General features: G+C 40.2%; 1 protein-coding gene across 1 annotated transcript in view; it reads left to right on the plus strand.

Annotated features, from left to right (window-relative positions):
• The first annotated feature begins 739 nt into the window (after positions 1 to 739).
• Positions 740 to 18107, plus strand: part of ELL2 (elongation factor for RNA polymerase II 2) — a 96032-nt gene continuing 78664 nt past the window's right edge. Inside the window, exon 1 of the mRNA XM_027838493.1 lies at positions 740 to 1001. Within this exon, the coding sequence (XP_027694294.1) occupies positions 849 to 1001 (153 nt within the window). The 5' untranslated portion in view covers positions 740 to 848. The remainder of the gene's footprint in view (positions 1002 to 18107) is intronic.

Here is an 18107-nt window from a genome sequence, read left to right on the forward strand (position 1 = left end):
CCCCCCCCCCCCCCCCCCCCCCCCCCGCCCAGCTGTAGAGTACCCGCTCCCAAGCTGTAAAGTCCCGCCCCCAGGCGAAGAGTCCCCGCCCCCAAGCCGTAGAGTCTGAGCTTTGGAAAGACAAGTTCACCCACTGTCCTCGCCTGAAAGACCAGGAGTTCTTAACCTTAAGAGGGCAAATTCCCTGGTTGGCCACTACCAACCCTCCCCCCACCTCGCCCCGTCCCCTGACTCAGCCCTGGTTCCTCACGTCCCAAAAGTTCACACAGAAGTTCAGGTATTCCACTGAAAAGGGGGAAAACTCCAACTACTACCGGCAATCCCACCGCTATCACTCCCTGACTGGGAGGGGCTCCGGATCCAGGTAACCAGAGCCTAAGCCTAGCCACCCAATTAGGATAAGAGCCACTGGCCAGGCTAACCAATTGCGGCCGACCGGCCAAGTCTTCCATGCGTGACGTCAGAAATAATTAAGGAGCGCGTCACCTCTACGTCAGTCCTTCTGCTCCCTGGCATCCAGTCTCCTAAGCGAAACTGAGGCCACTAGAAGCCCCGCCCCATTCCGGGTGGAGAGCGGCCAATGGAGGAGGGCCTTGAAGTAAGAGAGCCAATGATAGGAGGCGGGAAGCGGTGACCAAGCCTGGGGGGCGGGGTGGAAAGGAGTGGAAAGGGGCGGGACGTGGCGGCCGCGGGGCTGCGGGAGGGTTTAGTTGCGCTTAGTATATGACAGTACGTCAGCAGCGGGATGGCCGTAGCTGTGGTGGCGGCTGCAGGAGCCGGAGCAGCTGCGGCCGCAGTGGAGGCAACAGTAGCAGCAGCAGCAGCAGCAGCACCCGGGGGAGTTTAAGATGGCGGCGGGGGGGCCGGCGGCAGCGGGTCTGCGGGAGGAGCGGCGCTACGGTTTATCGTGCGGGAGGCTCGGCCAGGACAACATCACCGTGTTGCATGTGAAGCTCACAGAGACGGCGATCCGGGCGCTGGAGACGTACCAGACCCACAAGGTGAGAGTCCGAGTCCGAGCCGGAGCCGGAGCCCACGCTGGGCTGGGCTGGGCTGCGCTGCGCTGCAGAGCCGAGCCGGCGCTCCGGAGCGGGGCTGCGCCGCGCGCTCCTGCCCGCTCCCGTCCCGTCCCGTCCCAGCAGGACAGTCACGGGGCGGGCGCCAGGCGCCGCCTCAGCCCAAGAAGGATTCCGTCCTCCCTCACGGGAGTGTTCTCTCCGCCTCAGCCCCGGGAGGATTCTCTCCGCCCCGGACAGCCCCAGGTCGGCGGGCGGCGTCGGTCCTGGATGCCCTTTTCTTGGGGTGCAGCCGGGCGGGGGCGAGGAGGCTCCCCCGGGTCCGAGCGGGGATCCGAGGGCGTCCTCCCGTCTGTAACGCGACCCTGAGGGAGGGAGGCACAGACGGACCCGCCGCAGACCGACCCGGGAGCAGACACCCCACATAAACCCCGGCGAAAAGGAGAGAAACACCCGGGCAGAGTGGACACAGAGCCTGGGACCCGCCCGGCAGACCGGGGACAGAGGCGACAGCGGGAGAAGGGACAGAGTTGGGACAGAGGCTCGGGCACGGCCGGACGCGCCTGGGAACAGCTGTCCGAGGGACACTCAGCACTTATGGGGGGGAGGGAAAGGCGCACCCAAACCCCATTGGGGGGCAAAGGGGGGTAATTCAGAGGCACCCACCAAGTGGAGGCAGAATGAATGACACACGGACACCCACCCGTATGGGAGAGAGAAGCGGCAGGGGCCGGAGTGTGGGCTGGAGACAGAGACACCGACCCCGAGACAGAGACAGAGAGAACACCGAGGCGGGGACATGTGCACACGGGAACGGGAACTGGGATGTAGACACAATAGAAGGTACATAGGTACACACGGAGACACCCCCAGGGAGGAAAACCCATAGATTTCCGTGAACTCTACATGGGAAGAGAGGGACTCATGAATTCACAAGTGGAAGTGCATACACATAGAGAGAGACAACTATATAGACGTACAGAGGGACACTGACACAGAGTGAAAGGACGTGCACGGAGGAGTTAAAAGGCAGAAGAACAGATAGGGATCTGGGAAGAGCCCCACCATGGTTGAGGACAGAGAAATGTGAATGGAGAGGGAGGCACAGATAAATGTGAACTGGCTCATAAAGTTACTCAGAAGGATACTAAAGGAAAGGTGAGAAGAAGAAATGCAAAGGGAAACAGGCCAGATTTGGGGGCAGGATAGGCAAGAAGAAGACATAGAGCCTTGCAGATGAAGAGATGAGAATGAGTTCAAGTATAGGAAAAGTGGGAATGGGAGAAGGAGAGGGATTATAGACAAAAACAATGTCGTGGGGGTGACAGTATGGGCATGTAGAGGTGGGAGAGAAAGACTCAAAACAGACAGGTGTGGTTAACAGAGGAAAAAAAGACAGTCTCGCAAGGAGAGAGATATGTACACCCAGAAAGATATACAGAGACATACACAGAACGTGAAGGGAAAAGACTGGACACAAGGATGACAAAGAATGACATACTCTCATACTGAGAACCACCCTGACATAAAGGAGAGATGTGCTGTTTAGAGGGTAGCAGGATGATTAAGTGATTCAGAGTCAGTGCTGCCCTGCACCACCTCTGAGCGGCAGAGAAAGGAGACCCATTTATTTTCCCTACTTTTCTCTCCTGCATTCACTTATATGTTCACTACTTTTAATGTCTGGCTAGTATGGGGTTAAGATCAAGCAAATTCGAACCCCAGAGCTTTCAGCTCTGGGCGTGGATAGCAGGAAAAGTCTATCTTCCATCATCCTTGCTGAGAAGCGAAGGAAATCTTCTCCCATCACCCCCTCTCCACAGTGACTTTATGGTGTTGGTTAGCCTGCTTACTTGAGTCCTTGGATCAGTCAGGGGGTTAGTATTACCGGTGTTAGCTTTGGGCTTTTTCCATAAAGTTTCTTTCCTCTTCCATCTTCAACTGGTGGAATATGTGTACTCTTTGTGTAGGGACAGAGTGAGGTGTTACGGAAAATTTTGTTGTTTTTTCTTGTCCCTTTATTTCCCTGTGCATGGGAGCCAGGTGGGATGGGTTAGACATAAGATCCCTTTTCTCCTATCTCCCAGGCTGGAGGAAAAACTGTTGCTAGTGCTGTGCATAGTTCCTGGGTGCAGGAGGAGGGGGAGGGGGAGGAAACCTGCTGACTTGGCATTTGCCACAGGACAAGGCCCAGCTCTGGGCTTAACCAGTTCCTATCCCAAGGCCAGACCAACAGCTCAAGCTGTCAGTACAGCCCCAACAGAACTTTTTAACATGCTTGGCAAAGCTATGAGTCAGGGTGAGGCTGCTAGGCACTATGGATCAGGAAGTGGGAAGAGTTTCAAGAAGTAGGGGAACTATCAGAAACTAGGGAGCTGCCACATTGACTTTTTTAGACCAGCTAATGGGAGGTTATTTCCCAATGCAACCTCTTCCCATGCAGTGGCTGACTAAATCAGACACAAAGACTGAATCAGACACAAATTTATCCTAGAATTGACCCTGCATTAAAGTACCCTTTTCCTCCTGACTAATAGTTTGATTCTAGTCAGCCAAGTGATTGGTAGGGAAGAAGCAGCTACAGTCCCCAGCAGTAACCCCCACAAAGAAGTATACTGATCTGTAAAAATATGCCTGTCTGGTTCTCTTTTCACCCTGAACCCTTGTCGGAATAAATTAAAAGGCTTTAAACTGCAACTATAATTAGGAAGTGTATATATGTATCTGAATGTTGTGTAGTAGTAAAGAAGGTTTAGGCCTATGCTCTCAGAAAAATTTGCTTCAGTTTCCCATATAAAATTTCCCTCACCCGTCCTGTGTTCTTCATTGTTAAAAGAGACTGGTGCCAGAACTGCAAGCATCCCCCCAACTGACTTCAGGCTGGGCAAGGTTAAAGCTATTATTATTACTTCTCCCAGGCTGAGGACTTTAAAGGGACAATACTTTCTAAGAGCCAGAAATTTCAACATTACAATTAATAGAACTTCCCCAAATTAAGCTTGTTCTTTGTCCATTTGAATTACTCTTCCAAGATAATCCATTTTGGCCTGAAAATTAAGAGGCTTTGAGGGGATGAATTTAAGAACTTCTTTCTGGGAGCTGTGAAGTAGAAAAAAATGAAAGTTCTTAGTAGTAGTAGTTGAATAAACCTAAAAGAACTATACAATATAAAGAGTTCGTGAAAACACTTTGCTTTAATTAAAATTCTGAAATCTCTCATTTCTCAAATTACAATTCCTTCCTGCTTCAGAAGACATCCCAAACTAATTGATTTTGGTTATTCAAGTGCTCTCCGGTTTTGTTAAAAAGAAGGATAATGCCGCATGATTTTTAAATGTTTTTTCCTATGCAATGTGATTTTTAAGTAAGTATACACATTAAGTCTGTGAGTAAAAAGCCACAATAGAGATAATTTGTTTTATAAAAAATTTTCTAGTCAATTTGAACCAGGAAACAGTTTGAAACAGGTTATATGTGTAAGTGTGTTAACTTAAAAGGTTTTCTTGACTTGCATTATGAACCAAACATGTTTGAGCAGATGAGTATGTGGATAATTTGCTGACATTAGCAAAGCTGTCTTCTTAACTGCAGGTAAATGTAAGCTGGATAAAGAAAAGGACAAATGAGACATGAAATTTTTAAAAATTTGCTGTCTGAATGTGCCAATATTTGGGGAAAAGCATATTTTAATATATTTTATCAGTTTTTCCTAACTACATCCCCAGGAGCAGTACTGAATTTTATAAAGTTAAGTGGTTTTGAGTTAAATAGTTTGCCAGTTACCATTAGTAAAAATCATTTTGCAGTTTGAGTACTTAATTTGAAGATATAAAATCTTGTGCAAGTTTTACTTTCATTTCACTGCCAATCTAATCAATTGAATATTGTTGTCACTCGAAAATTTTAAAGGCATTTGATGCTCAGTGAATGAATGAATGAATGAATGAAAAAGCATTTATTAAACTCTATGTGCAAAGCAATATCATTAATATGTCCACTTCCTGTTAATTATGGTATTTCTATTTAAAATCTTTTTAATTTTTAAAGCTCCCTAAGCTTTTTAATGTATGACTGAGTAAAAGTTAATTTCTAAGAAGGAAGAATAATTATCATACTCATTAATTAATATCCCATTAACATATTCTTTTATTTTATAAAATCTAATAATTTTACATTTGAACAAAACTATCTTGTTTTTATTAGTACCTGGTAGTAAATAATGTACAAACTCAAACATAAGCATTTAAAAATTCCTGTTTTTAGGTTTTGCTCAGCATTAGGGCTTAAATCAACCTACTTAAGTACTAATAGTTATTACCAAAGCAGAAATTTTCAGCACTTAAACTAACAAAATGATTATCTATACAATATGTCTTGCTCATAGTAGGGGCTTAATACATGTTTGAATTGAACTCTACTTTACAATAGAACCATAATACACTCTGATACACATTCTGAATCCTAGATTAAATAAAGTAAAATACTCAGATCTACTAGTTGATACTCTCACCGTGGTAGGTTTCCAAAATTGGATTAATGGTCATTTAAGTATTCTAGTAAAGAGTTAGGATAAACTAAAATCTCATTTTCTGCCAGAACTTTTGGTTCTCCCTAAATGCTAGCATCTTACTCCCGCTGAGATTACTTCCAGTTTATCTTCTATATATCTTGTTTGAACATAGTTGTTTGCAGAATTATGAATTCCTTGTGGAAAGGGACTCTTTTAGCCTTTCTATCCCCAGCACTATGCTAGGTGCATAGTAGGATTGACTACATTTGATAAATGCTTCTTGATTTGACTTAATGCTCTGTTTCTTGACTGTTATCTTCTTCCCTCACTCCCATCAATGTTCTATTTCTAATTTTTGTTAACATTTCTTAGTCTCCCTCCCACAAATATGGTTTATGCACAATTAACAAAAATCTCTCTTCACTTAAAGTAGCCAAAGTTGTCATTCAGGAAATTATCTATATGGATTTTTATATTTAAAATAATTTAAAATGAAAACCTTGATCTCAGGCTTTTTGACAAACAGAAATAAAGATTTCATGTAGTAGAGCGTTCATAGGAATAGATCATTCAATGATTACTGAAAGTTGAAAGGTGATAACAAAGGAGATTGTTCTAAAAAGCAGTATCCTGATTGTCTAAAAAGTTAGAGAACTTCGAAGGTGAAATATTACACATATGTATATACATATACATATGTAAATATAGTCACACACATATGATTAGAAGAACATTTCAATGCTGAAAGAGTTATCAATATGCGACAACCACAGGATCCAGCCTTTACATCTCTGTTTTTACTTTCAAAAATTGAAGAAGCAGTGTTCATACAGTTTGTTAGAGTATGATCAGAGTCCAAGTTCACAAAGGTTCTAAAATATAATTTTCAACTGTTGAGTCATTGGTGTAATTTTGCAATAACCAGACCCTTCTCCTTATTTTACATAGAGTACAGCTTGACCATTTCTTAGTTTTGGCTGGATGTATTTGGAAACTAGGGTAAAAAAAGATGTCTCTGAAAGGAGATAGTATAATGCATTTTAAATGGCCTAATCTTTTCAGAAAATTTCTATGCATTTTTTACAAATGTCATACCTAGCTAAATTACTTGGTCTTAATTTCACCTAACCTTCTCCTTGTGTTGTTTAAAAAAAAAAAACTTTTTTAAAAAAAGCAGGTAGCATTGTAGCACAGTTCTAACTGGTTTTTCACGTCAGCATCACTGTTGGGAAATATGAAGCATAATCCAGGCCAGAGTTACTTGGGAAGGCTGTAGCTCTCTATTTTGCTTGGCTATGGAGTTATTGCTATCAATGGGCTATGTTAAACCTTCAGGAGGATCTGGTTCTAAGGATTCCACTGACAACCTGGAAGGTCATACCTGGAACCCAATTGACAGAATCTATGGGTGGCATTTAAGTATGGGGTAGGGGGGGAAAAAAAGACAGCACATTAAATAATGAATATGTAAATGATTTAAAACTTTATGTATCAAAATCCAGGAACTTAAACTCAGAAGTAATTGGTTGCTTCTGTTTGAATATAGAACATTTAGCCAGCATTTGCAAAACAAGAAGTTTGTTCTACTGGTACTGCAAGTAATTAAATTATTAATATAGACAAATGGGGTCATGCTTCAGTTTTCCTTATTGGAGAACGTGTCTGCTGTCTAACCATAAATGACCTTTAGATGACTGAAAGCAAATCTACAGATCTTGACTCTAGATTTTTAACAATCCCTCCAATGTTAAAGCTCCGTGACATGCACTAAGTTTTTTCAGCTAAGTTAAAGGATCATTAGATCAGTGGTTTGTTTGGGTGAAGGTTTGAAAAGTGATTTTTCTACCAAGAAAAATAGCAGAATGTGAAATTAGGAAATTGTTATTTTTTTTTAAGTCAAACTGAAAAGAAATCTTGGGTGTAATGGGTATTTTTTTGCCTTTGCCCTTTTTTCTCATAGCTAATAGGATTGAGATTTTGAGTCCTTTTTGACAGCCTTAATTGCAAAACCTCTATAAATTATACATAAGACTTTCAGAGATTTCTGATAATAGAAAAATTTTATTTTTATGTGAAGATAACCATTGTAGTTTGTCATTCATGATTGTCCTAAAGTTAAGTAACACTACTGTGGAATATGCCCTTATTTATATTTTGAAGATCCATTTCTAAGTCTGATGTAACTATAGAAAAAAGTCATTGTTTTTTCCTTTGCCCCTCCATTTCTGTTCACCCTTGTCTTTTGATCTTTAAGGAAATTTGAAAACACACACACACACACAGTACTCGAGTACATAAAATTTTTATTACACATTTTTAAAAGTTATAGAGATCCAGTTATCAAAAGTTGTTCATGGTCTGTTGAGGTAACCTGCCAGAAAATTTTTCTACTAAACAATGAACCTTATTTACTGGATAGAGTTTGACCTGTCAAAGAGAGTTTGACAACAGAAAATCTATGCAGGAACAATCCAGTAGATTAAATTTTCCTCCAAGATGCACTTATTCATTTTGGCATCTAAATATTTATCTGGAGAAGATGCTTTTACATGACTGCCTTTTTAAAAATATTTTTCATTTCCACAGATGTTGCCTGTCAGCATTTTATCTGTGCGATAGAGGATAAGATTACAGATCTAGGCCAATAAAATGAGAGAAACAAAACTCTGCCTCCTGGCTTCCTTGGCTTCCTTGAAGTCACAGCTAAAATCTCGCCTTCTACCTGAAGCCTTTCCCTATCCCTCTTAATTCTAATGACTCCCTTCTGTTAATTATTTCCTACTTCTGTATGTAGCTTATTTGTCCATAGTTGTTTGCATGTTGTCACTTCTGTTAGATTATGAGCTGCTCCAGAGCAGGGACTGGCTTTGGCCTTTCTTTGTATCCCCAGTGCTTAGTGCAGTGCCTGTCACATAGTAGGCACTTAATTAAATGTTTGTTGAATGAGTGACTGACCTTGGAACACATACTGTAAAAGGATAGTTGAGTAATTTAATAGATATTTCTTGCTTCAATAAAAAATATTAATGAGAAGGTACTGGTATCAGAGCTATAAAATAACATATCCTATATCTTGAAAGAAAACAAGAGTATTATTGAATCATAAATTTATTTGTTGTGAAGGACAGCTTCTTTGTTGAAAGGCTTTTGGGTATCAGAATTATGAAGTGGTCTATTATTTGTGGTTTTAATGGTGTGGGAATGGTTTGCGGTTTTTAACAAGGAATATAAACCTTTTTTCTCCCTGTTTATTCTTAATACATATTGCTGAATAAATGAACAAATCCTTTACAAATAGAAAATCCAGTTTTGTAGTATCTATATGTATATTGTGGGGCTTTTCTTCTAAAATATCTAGTGGGTGGAAAACATTCTGTAGATCCATGTTAGTGTTGGGATAACCATGACTTAAGCTCAGTGTTAACTCTTAAATATTCTCCATATGTTAAAACAATGCCAAGTTTTCTTTAGCTATCAGCAAACCAACTTATTACATTTTATAGTTACAATATGTATATGATATCAATGCAGATGTGTTTTTAGAAGCTGAAATCTGTGGACTCTCCCTTAAGCTTTCTAAGTTTTCAGTATAAAACCATATGCCTTTTCATAGGGTTGTAGATTGAGAGCTAGAAGAGGCTGCAGAAGTTACCTATTACAACCTCCTTATTTTTTAGATGAACCAAAGCCCAGATAGGTTAAGTAATTTGCCCAAGGTCACACAGGTAGTAAAATCACAGAGCCAGGATTCAATCCTAGACTCCTTCTGTCAGATTCAGCCTTCTTTCTGCAGTACCACCCTGCCTCTAAGCAAAGCTTATTTTGCCATTTTTCATTCTAAATCTTCAGCACAATTGGTCATGATCATAGGCAACTGAACTATGTTTTCCTTTATGAGGGACAGATAAACTTGTCAAGCAATTGAAAGGTCAAAGTGGATCTCTTGAAAAAAAGGGAAGGATATTGTGCTCTAGCAGGTAGAAAGTAAAAGGTGATTCACAGGAACTCATTTTTTCTTTAGCTACTGGTACAGATAAAAATTTCTCTTAAATGGAGCCATTTAAAATCCTAACATTGAAACAGTGCTAAAATCTTTGAAGTTCTTAATGTTCAACCTACAATAAATATTCTTTTTCAATAGCTATTATTTAGTAGTATTCCTTATAGAATGACAGTGTAATATAGTGGTAGAAGACTGGCCTTGGTTAAGAAAATCTGGGTTTTGCCCCTGATGCCCATTAGCTGTGTCCCCCTGGACAAGTAACTTAACCTTTCAGTAGCCCTTGCAACCCTTTAAGACTTAAAGTTACAGTTGTCCATCTTGGACACGGGGAATTAAAATCCTAATTCCAAAACAAACAACAAAAGAAAGAAAAACCTTATCATTTTTACTATGTGGAACAGAGAATGGATTTGTTTTTAACCCTCTTTTTGAATCTTTGGGTTTGCTATAATAGCTAGAAATCAGTCAACTTGTTCTTTACTGGACAAACTGCATAATATCTTTACTTAAATTGCTGAGTGTGATTCTTAGACATCTGCAGAGAAGAGTTATGATACATTTAGGTAGCATAGTGGAATGAGTGTTGGGCCTGGAGTCAGGAAAACCTGAGTTCAAAATCCAGCTTCAGACACTTAACTAGCTGTGTGATCCTGGGCAAGTCACCTCATCTCTGACTCAATTTCCCTCACCTATAAAATGAGGATAATAATAGTAACTACCTCCCAGGACTGTTGTGAAGATAAAATGAGATTTGTAAAGTACTTTGTAAACTCTAAAATGGCTATACAAATATTAGTCTTGTTGTTGCTGCTGCTGCTGGGTAGTACGACTTTCTGACCCTTTGACCTTTTTAAGGGGGTATTTAGTAAGAGTTTAGTATAAAGAAACTGCTTACTCTGCCAGAATCTGGATTTTCTTGTAGATTTCATATCCATTCTGTCATTCTATTTTCCCCACTCCACCCATGAACCCAAGAAGATAGAGGGTTATATTTGATTTCACCATGAGGCTGTTGGGTTGTAAGGCTGCTTGGTGTTTTATCAAAGCATTTCCTCTCACTGCTACTGTTGTCCCTAGGCATACTTCCCCAACTGGATATTTAACTACATTGGCCACGTTTTTTAGTTGGTGAAGTTGTCAAAAATAAAAGTTTTTTTTAAAAGTAATATCTTTAAGTAGTATAATAGACTTCTTAGGGAGGGAATGTAATCTCTTCTACTAAAATGTAAGAAACTCTATATCCTAACTCTTTATCCTAATAGCTAGTGCAGCAGTGAAAAGGATCATTAGACTTTAAGGTTTTTTTCTGTGTTACAAGAAAAAGAAGTTCTTTGCCATCCACCTTTCAGTCTTTTGGATGGAGAAAAAGGAAAAGACTAGCCAATGATGGTGCTGGTTTATATACACTACACCTCTTATAAAATTAGTGTGAAATGGATATGTCTACGTGTTAATACTGTAGAGAAAGAATGGCATGAATAATTCCAAAATAGCAGGTTACATTCCTTTGTCATCAAAGTGAAGTAGGAGAAAAACAAATCAATAGATTGGCCACACCTCAAAACATAGAACTCATTCTGCTCTTAAAATCCACCTGCTCTCTACTGGGAAGAGGAAAACCTGCTGAATTCATCAGCAGTCCTCAAACACCAGATTTCCATAGACAAAGTTTGGGAAACATTTGACCCAGCCTTAGGATGAATCAAGGACCATGTTTGCCCACAAAATTTGTTAGTCTGTCAGCAATAGCATTGGGATAGATGGGAAGTGTCCCAAATCAGTATGAAGTTTCTTATGCATAAAATCATGGTAGATGGAGGCAACCTAGAAACATGCTGAATAGAGAAACCTGCTGGGGATTCTCAGCAACATAGAATCAAATTATTGCGGAGTTGGGAGGATTTTCCTAATCCAACTCTTGCCTGAGCAAGAATTTCCTCCAAATCATCCTAGACAAATAGGAATTTAGATACTATTTGAAGACCTCCAGAGACTTGGAACCCACTATCTGTCTCAGTGACCCTGTGGGGGGGATCAGTATTTCTAAACCTGACTCCCCTCTTCTCTCCTAACCTACTCCCAGTTGAAAACCCAACAAAGGGGAGTGAAAAGCCCGTTGTAACAAATAAGCATAGTCAAATCAAACATCCACGTAGTAGCCATCTTAAAAAATGTTATGTCTCTCTGTGTCAGAAGGTGGTTGCCTTTAACTATAGTCCTTCTGGAGACATAGTTGTTCATTGCATTGATGAGAGTTGTTAAATTCAAAATTGTCATTGTTTGCAATGTTATGCTTGCATAATCTCTTGGTTCTGCATACTTCCCTTTGCATGGGTTCATACTACCTAGGATTCTCAGAAAGTATCTCTTTCATCATTTCTGATGGCTCAATAATATTCCACTGAATTCATATACCACAATTTGTTCAGATATTCCCCAACTGATAAACAACCTTTCAGATTCTAGTTCTTTGCTTTTCTTTTTCTATTTTAATTTCCCCTTCAGGATCAAAGAATTTTGTTCTGCTCTTGACTTACAAAGAGAAAGTGGTAACTTTACTGTTATCCAAGTAATGAACTCCCTGAAAACTAGAATAGATTAAAGAGACTCTATAAGACATAAAATTCATACATTCTCCTTCCAATTCTTTGCTTCATATCTTTTATTTCATTTTTTAAAAAATCTCTTGATTCATTCCTTTTAAGTATTTGTGTAGCTCTTGTGGAACATCCATTTTTTTTTTTCTGTTTACATTCTTTGTAGAGTGACTCTCCTTTTGAGAGATCTCTACAATTTTTTTTAATTGTATACTGGTCAGTGTCTTCTTTGGTTTTTTCATCTCTCCAGCTTTATTTCCTACACTAGGGCTTTATGCCAGGAACTGGCCCTGCCTAGTGCCTTGCTTTGTGGGTGGGGTGGTCAGCCTGGCTTAGCCTTGCCCTGAGTCACCTGGGTCCTGGACTGATAACCTCTTTCCTGGGTTAGTCTTTCCCACCCCTTCATCTTTGAGATTTAGAGCATTGAATCTTCTGGGCCTTCTGGGGTCTGTCAGGACCAGTGATAAGAGATGTGCAGATTGTCCTGACCATAGTTGAGTTCACCGTTGGCCCCCAGGGCTCTTAAGGGCCCTTTGGTAGGTTTACAGTTACCCTGGGGTTTTCTGGGAGAGCCCTCCTCTCTTGCTGCCTCAGGGTAGAAAGCCCTGCAGGCTATCAATATCTCTGGCCCTTCTCTAGTCTCCTGGGAAGCTACAGGCTTATTTGTCTATGGCACTAGCTTTGCTGATGGTCCTTTCTATTGCCCATGAGCTGCTGGCTGACGTTTTATATGTACTTTCTAGATGGAATGAGTTACTCACTGTACTGTACTTGGTTTTCTTGATCATTGTTCAATCTAGTTGGAATTTCAGGGTTTTGTTGAAGTAAATACAGAAACTGGGTAGCCCACCTCAATTCAAGTAGCTGTCTTGGCCAGAAGTCTTCCAGCCTATTAATTACTGATTTTTGGATCTGGTCATTTCAACCAGTTCATTTTATTTTGTTGCTATATTTTGTTCTTACATCACTTTCATTTACAAATATATCCCTCCTCCCTTACCACCCCTGGAGAGTTATCCTTTATAAGAAGGAAAGGGAGTGGAGAAGCAGGGAACAGAATAGCTCAGCAAACCTATTAAAACACATCGGCCATGTCTAACAGTATTTGCAGTGTGCCGTGCTCTGTCTTCCACATCTGCAAAGAAAGGAAGTGATTTTTCTCTCTCTTCATGGTAGATGGAGACTTCATCCACCCCTTCAAGCTTGATTATTAAAATTAGGCAGTTCTCAATCAACAAATATTTATTAAGAGCTAAGGATTTGTGATCTTATGGCTGTGGGTGGCCCCTTCAGGAGAGCAGACTGTCCAACTTATGCAACTCTTGTCAGTGTCATTCAGTTAGTAAGCCTGTGTTAAACACCTGCTGTGTATCAGGCACTGGGCTAAGTGCTAGAATACAAAAAAAAAAACTGAAGATAGCCCCTCCTCCCAAAGCGGTCACAGTCTGATAGGGGAGACTAGGTGGATGTAATCGACAAAAGGAAAGAGCTAGCATTAAGGGGGATTAGGAGAGGCTTCTGATAGAAGGTGGAATTTTAACTAGGACTTGGTGGAAGCCTGAGAAGCTAGACAGGGGAGGTGAGAAGGGAGAGAATTCCAATGCAAATACCTGGAGTTGGGAGATAGAGCGTCCTGGGCAAAGAACCTCCTGGAGGCCAGTGTTCTCCCAGAAGTTCACCCTCCATGCGGCCAGAGGTCTTCCTCTCTCTTGACGTTAAGAGGCTACGAGTAGAAGAGAGGGTCCATCAGATGCTCTTGCTCTTGCTGTATCAACCAGCCAGTCGTATTTTTTGCTTGTACACCTATTTGGTAACACCCTTTAAAAGACTTAATAATTTACAGTACTTCATAATTCATCTTAGCCCATTCACATGCACCACATGCTTCTCCACTGTCCCCTCAGCTCCTGTAACTTTAACTGTTATCTATCTCCATGCAGATGATGCAGTTTCAGATACACGGCCACAATCTTTGCCCTGAGCTTCACCATTTATTACCACTTACTTGTTGGATATTTCAAACTTTATGTTACAAAGTCATTTTAACCTCAACATGTCCAAAACTGAACTCTATAACTTTTCCCCAAATCCTTCCCTTTTTGCTATTTTTGTTTGAAAGGCACCACCATCCTTCCAGTTTGTCAGGTTAGTAACATCAGCCATATCCTAAGCTCCTCACTCTCCTTCATCCCTCGTATCCAATTAGTTGCCAAATCTGGCTGTTGTATGTCACCCCTTCTCTCCACTCACACAGCTCCCACCTTAGTTTAAGCCTGTACCACCTCTTACCTAAGTTACTGCAATAGCCTCTGAAATTAGTCTCCCAGCCTCCTCTCTCCCTTCTATAGTCCATCCTACACCCTGCTGCCAGGATGATCTTCCTTAAGCACAGATCTTACCATGTGACTCCCCTACCGAGTCAGCTCCATTGGTGTCCTATTGCCTCTATGATCAAATGAAAACTCCTCAGTTTAGCTTTCAAAGTCCTACACAACTTGGTCCCTTGGCACTCTACTTTTCCAACCTGTATTGGATAATACTTCCTCACCCTGACAGTGAAGGAACCAAATTGTCCTCCCCTTTTGTTCCTCACTCAATACTCCCATCTCTGACCCCTGTGCTGTGACTGTATTTTCTCCTTGCCTAACCCTCACAAAATCTTTTTCTTCTTGTAAGCTAGTTTAAGCACCAGCTTCTACATGTAGCCTTTCCTAATTTCCCCTAGCTACTAGTACCCCCTCCAACTACCTTGTAGGTATATATACCTTCTATTATATTATTTATCTCTATACCTTGTAAATATACCTTCTGTATTTTCTAGTGTATATATATATATATATATGCTATATGTATTTTTATACATCCTTGTTTCCTCCATTAAAATATAAGCTCTTTGCATATAGGGATTGTTTTATTTTTTGTTTGTATCCCCAGCACTTGGCACATTATGTGGAACATAGTAGGAACTTCATAAATACTTGCTGATTGATTAATACTTATTTTCAGTTCTTTGGAGCTAGTCACGTAGAAAGGTAAAGCTATGCTTTTATTTCTGTTTAATACTTTAAAATATTTTAAATTTTGTATGAGGTGGTATAGGGCTGGACCTATGATCGGACTAGATTTTCCTTTGAGTAAACTTCCTTTACCAGTGCAAATCAGCACCTTCTTTGCAATTTATAGCTTTTGAGAGTAGCCTAGGATGAGAAATTTAGTGACTTGTCTTATAAGGTACAAGTATGTGTCAGAGGTATGACTTGAACCCAAGGCTTCCTGACTCCCAAGTAGGCTTTCTGGTCCCCCCAGTTCCCTACTGCTTCTGACTGTGTGAGGTTGAGAAATAGTTTAGGAACTTTAATAACAAGTCTATAACATTTCATTTATCATGCAGTTGGAACATTTGGCAAAAGGAGTTTCCTTAACTCTAATTTGCAATTCAGTTTCTTGTCTGACTTGTAGATAGATATAAGATCAATATTTTTTTATTCAGATGCTGAACCCTGTAAAACTACTTTTATCTTTGAAAATATTACTTGATACAGATATTTAGGTATAGTTTGACAGTTTAAATGCTTTCTTAACATTTAACTAATTTTCAGTGTAAATTTCCTTTGTGGTTTCATCATTTTGAAATATGCCATTTCCTTCTGGCCGACTAAATCTGCATAAAGTTGATTTGTGTTCTTTGTGTTACAGCCACCATAGTCAAGTCATGTTTCTCTAGATCTAGGCTAAAAACCTAAAAATATTCTTACCTGAAGAGTTTACTGTAATGGTATGCATTCTCAAGACTAGTGAAGTCTTAATATCTGTCCCTTCAGTACAGAGAGCTTTTAGATATGGAATATGTGCTGTAGAGTGTTCTGCCTGTCTCTTCCTGTTGCATTTTTTATGGCATTCAAGAGCTGCAGTCCAGGATTGTATGTGAGTCTGGAATCAGAATTTAAAACAATATAATATTTGAGACTGTTTTAAGTCATTCTGCTTGTAGTCATTTTCTGTGGTAGCTTTTTAGGGAAGAACTTTTATTCTGGCGTACTTGAATTTGTATGCAAGGCTCTTTTATTAGTTGTGAGATTTTCAGTTTTTCAGTGAAAAATGAGAATACAATCCGTTAGAAGTATGTTCCATTACAGTAGACCATTCCTTATTACTAGAATTATATTTAGCGACAGACATGTGCTTCTTGGATCTTTCTTTTTTTCTAAGTCAAAGTGTTTTAACTACGCTAGAGAAAAATTGTAATGATTATGTAAAAGTCATCTTTCTTTAGAATCAAAATACCAAAATGATGATGAAAAGGTTCTTTTCTCCCTATTTCTATTTCTGTGCAGAACCATTCTGGAAAGATAACTGCCTTTTTTTACAAATTTCTAGGCAAAGCATTCTGTTGGCTCACAACCCTAAAATTCATGTATTCAGCAACTATATTTTAAGCAACTGCTCTGTGTTCTGAGGACAATATATTAGGTAACCATAGAAGTGGAAGACACAGTACCTGCCTTCTAGGAGCTTACATTATCACTAGAGAGCCAAGTCACACATCATGGAAGAAATTACTACGCAATAATAATGAACAGTAATAGTAGCTGGCATTTGTATGGCACTTTAAGATTTTGTAAAACATTTTACATGCATTATCTAATTTGATTCTCACAATCACCCTGTAGGTTAATTTCTCTAGGTATTTTACATATGAAGGAACTAAGGTTAAATAAGAGGAGTTAAATGATTAGGCAAATAACTAGTGAATGTTAAAGGAGAGATTTCTAAGTCTTCTGACTGGGAAAGTCCTGGCCTTATTCCACTTCACCAATCTGTCTAGTGCTTAACGTAACATTATAGTTAATGGAACTAGAAGCTAGAGAGTGATCAGCATGGGGTGAGTATAGTCTGGGAAGTTTTCTTAGAAGGCTAAATGTTGGGTTGGGTCATGAGAGAATTGAGTGATAAAGCTGGATTGACCTAGAGGGCTCAGGAACTCTTCTGGTGAAAGGGACCAGTCTGGGACAAAAGTGAAGGAAAACAAATCACTTCACCTTTCTGGGACTGTTTCATGTGTGAACTGAAGGGGTTGAGGTCCCTTCCAGCTCTAAAATGTATGATCCTGTGAACCCAGTTTTTCAATATAATTCTTCATCCCCCCCCCCTTTGTAATGTGCAGGAGTTAACCCTTCTTCATTACCACAGCTTCTGCCTTAGTGCAGACCATCATCACCTCACACCTGGATCACTGCAACAGTAATCCAAAGTGATCAACCATTTCTTCCAATATCCAGTTTATCTTCTGAAAGCATCCCCTTGTTCGAGAACCTACAATGATTACCTATTGTCTGATTCATTTAATTTAAACTCCCATACCCAGTTTCTAGAACTTTCCATAATTTCATCTCCATTCTACCTATCAGTTTATTTCCCATCATTTCCTAATTCAAAACTTTGTTTCTTTCTGGTAGACATTATACCCATCCTGCTACCTGTAGACATCATACCCATTCTTGACTTGATTTTGCTCATGCTGTATCCCTCCACTCCCTGTTAGCCATCCTTCAGAGTCCAGCTCAGTTCCTTCTTCTTTCTTGGAGCCTGCCCTAGCTACTCTATCCTACTTGGTCTGTTCTCTCCCATTTCAGAATTACTAGTTTTATAATTGGTATACAGTTTAAAATGTCATTTTTCTATATCATAAACTACTAAGGGCCAGGGAATCATATCTTATATTTGTGTATTTCTCATAGTACTTGGTATGGTGTTGGCCCTAGGTATTAATATATTGTTGATTGATGTGGGGATTGAAGGAGAAATAAGACCAAAAATGAATCTGAAGTTGTGAGTCTGTGGGACCAGGATGCTCATAATCATCATTGGTAGACATAGGGAAAGGGTTCCTCTTTTGATGGAGGGCAAGGGGAAAGTAAATTTTCAAAATTTCATTTAAGGAGAAATTGGCATGTACTTACAGAGATGTCTTTTAGGCATTT

This window comes from Vombatus ursinus, unplaced genomic scaffold (assembly GCF_900497805.2).
Source record: "Vombatus ursinus unplaced genomic scaffold, bare-nosed wombat genome assembly UNPS02014828.1, whole genome shotgun sequence".
Classification (NCBI taxonomy): Eukaryota; Metazoa; Chordata; class Mammalia; order Diprotodontia; family Vombatidae; genus Vombatus; species Vombatus ursinus.